Source organism: Lactuca saligna, chromosome 8 (assembly GCF_052625555.1).
Source record: "Lactuca saligna cultivar CGN05327 chromosome 8, ASM5262555v1, whole genome shotgun sequence".
Lineage (NCBI taxonomy): Eukaryota > Viridiplantae > Streptophyta > Magnoliopsida > Asterales > Asteraceae > Lactuca > Lactuca saligna.
The window spans coordinates 159819386-159822748 of NC_136424.1; the positions used below are offsets into that span (position 1 = coordinate 159819386).

A 3363-nucleotide genomic window follows, 5' to 3' on the forward strand; every position below is an offset into this window, starting at 1 on the left:
TCTAGGTTTAAGTTGTATGGTGTTCAGTCATCTAGTTACCTATTTATTCAACGCCACATGATTTATGCAAAGGGACCACATAACACAATACACAAACTCCATCACTCTCTGGGACTTCATGTATACATTACAAGACATAATTAACTCATAATAATAAGTTATATCTCTAGTTATTGAAGAAATTTACATCAAATAAACAAAGGGTAGAATAGTCTTTTTTGCATTCCACAAACCAAAATGTAAATAGATTTTATCTATTTAACATTAATGGTAGTTTTTTATGTTTCTACTTTTTGGTTCCTTTTAGTTCAACTACTTCATACTAAGATAAGATGGACAAGAGTTGGACTAAAATCACGAATAAGGTCGATCCAAAGTTCATGAAGGGGGCAATTGCTTTTGCAGAGATGGCTAAAGGTTACGTTGATAGTGAAGGTCGTACACACTGTCCATGTAAAAGCTGTCTAAATGTAAGAAAGCATGCACCTGATGTAGTTTGTAGTCATATCATACATCATGGCTTTCAACAGTGATATAAAATATGGACATTTCACGGGGAAAGTCGCCAGGAAAATGAAATAAACAACGAACATGATGAAAGTGATAATGAATCAGATGATGGTGTCGATGCTTTACTTGGTGATGCGTTTCATGTGGGAGCTAAAACTGAAGGAGTAGATGAGAACGATGAGGACGAGTCTTATAATCGATCTAGTAATCCAAATGTGGACAAGTTATTCGCTGATATGGAGAAACCTTTATTTCCAGGATGTGATACTTTCTCTGTACTAGGATTTATATTACGATTGATGCACGTGAAGGTAACATGTAAAATGAAAAATGTGTCCATGGATATGATACTGAAGTTATTGAGTGAGGCATTCAAGAACACAACAATCCCTAAATCCCACTATGAGGCAAAAAAGTATTTGCGTACTCTTGGACTTGGATACGAATCAATACATGCTTGCAAGAATGATTGTGCATTGTTTTGGAAGGAAAATTCGGAATTACAATTATGTCCTGTTTGTGGTTCTAGTCGTTGGGTAGATGATAAAATGCATCAAAAGAAGATTCCAACCAAAGTCTTGCGTTACTTTCCCATCACAAGTAGACTTAAGCGACTATATGCCTCTAGGTATACTGCAAAGGACATGCAGTGGCACGCTCACAACAAGTCTAAAGAAGATGGAGTTCTTAGGTATCCAGCAGACGGAAAAGCATGGAAGCACTTTGATACAATCTACCCTGATTTTGCCAAAGAACCAAGAAATGTACGCCTAGGTCTTGCGAGCGATGGTTTCAACCCTTTTGGTACAATGAGTACTTCATATAGTATGTGGCCCGTTGTGCTTATATTGTACAATCTGCCTCCTTGGAAGTCTATGATTGATGCTTCATTTATGATGGCTTTGTTGATTCCTGGAAAAGATTCACCGGGAAAGGATATTGATGTATATTTACGTCCACTGGTAGATGAGTTGAAACTTCTATGGGAGAATGGTGTTGAAACATATGATTCTGAATCGGGATGTACATTCAACATGCGTGCAGCACTTATGTGGACAATAAACGATTTTCCTGCATATGGTTACTTGTCTGGATGGAGCACAAGTGGGTACATGGCATGCCCAACATGCAACGAAGATGCTTCTAGTATTCGTATACGAAAGAAAATAGCATATGTAGGTCATAGGCGATTTCTTCCCCCTGATCATCCTTGGAGGAATGCACGAGATTTTAATGGGAAAAAAGAGTCTAGGATTGCACCCAAACATATCAGTGGAGAAGATTGCTTGCGCCAATTAGAAAATGTCCCTTACTTTCCACATGGAAAGAAACAGTCTCACATTGGCCAAAAACGTAGAAGGAGCGAACGCGAGTTAAATTGGTCAAAAAAAAGCATATTCTTTGAACTACCATACTGGTGTAAGTTGTTAATGCGTCATAACATTGATGTCATGCATGTTATAAAAAATGTGGGTGAGAACTTCTTGGGAACCTTATTAAACATAGAAAAGAGGACAAAAGACACTGATCTAGCTCGCCGAGATCTCCAAGATATGAAAATACGCAAGAATCTGCACTTGGTGAAGAAAAATGATCGTTGGATTAAACCGCCCGCTCCATATGTCTTAACTCCAATAGAAAGGAAACAATTTTGCTCTCTAGTTAAGTCTGTGCGTTTTCCTGATGGATATGCTGCAAACTTGGGTAAAAATGTTATTCTCGAGCAAAATAAGATATATGGGCTTAAATCACATGATTATCATGTCTTCATGTTACGTATACTCCCTATTGCTGTTCGTGGGCTTTTAGATTAGCGTATACGTGATACATTGACCGAGTTGTCTCAATTTTTCAAGATTCTAACTTCAGCCACATTACTTGTGAGAGAGTTGGAAACTTTGCAAGAAGAGATAGTTAAGATTCTTTGCAAGCTTGAACGCATATTTCCTCCCTCATTTTTTACAGTTATGATGCACTTGTGCGTTCATCTACCTCAAGAAGCTATTTTAGGAGGACCTGTACAATCAAGGTGGATGTATCCGGTTGAAAGGTATCTCGGCCATTTAAAGAAATATGTTAGAAACAAAGCAAGACCCAAAGGTTCAATTGCAGAAGGTTATGTTGTTGAAGAAGATTTGATATTTTGTTCACACTATTTACGTGGTGTTGGTTCAAGATTAGATAAGCGAGGTAGACATGACGATGAAACTACAAGTGATGTTCGAGACTATAAATTAGATATTTTCAGATTAAATGGTCGAGGAATTGGGAAGCGAGAAACTGTTAGGCTTTCAAACATTTCAATAAAGAAAGCATTGTGGTTTATGTTAACTAATTGTTCACAAGTTGAACCGTACCTGAAGTAAGTACATTTTCCCTTTCACAGTGAATTCACTTTTTTGTATCTCAAGGTATTTAAAGCTTACTTGCACTTAACAGTGAGCACTTGAATTTCTTGGAAAGACAACATCAAGGAGCCCTAGATTTAAGTGAATTACAACAATCTACATTTCCATCTTGGTTTTCATCACGGGTAATGTTACTATGACATAATTTATATCATTTTCTCATGTCAGAACAATCAACCTACCCTTATTTTTTTTGGAAATGGTGAACAGATAGGAACAATGTATGAGCAAAATTCATCAGAAATCAACGAAGAGTTATATGCACTATCTCGTGGTCCAGATAATCGAGTTATATCACATAGTGGATACATAGTAAATGGAGTAAAATTTCTTGTTAAGTCACGAGATGATCATAGGAGGACTCAAAATTGTGGAGTCACAGCTGTAGGAATTCACAATGGTGTTGAAGAAGATTATTATGGATATGTTGATGAAGTCCTTGAAT

The 3363-nt window shown here is 37.0% G+C and overlaps 1 protein-coding gene across 1 annotated transcript; it reads left to right on the forward strand.

Moving 5' to 3' along the window:
• The first annotated feature begins 332 nt into the window (after positions 1–332).
• On the forward strand, positions 333–2324 carry LOC145010233 (uncharacterized). The gene is made up of 2 exons (XM_078968798.1): positions 333–470; positions 570–2324. Exons 1-2 carry the CDS (start codon positions 333–335, stop codon positions 2322–2324), a joined length of 1893 nt encoding a protein of 630 aa, XP_078824924.1.
• Positions 2325–3363: the final 1039 nt, after the last annotated feature.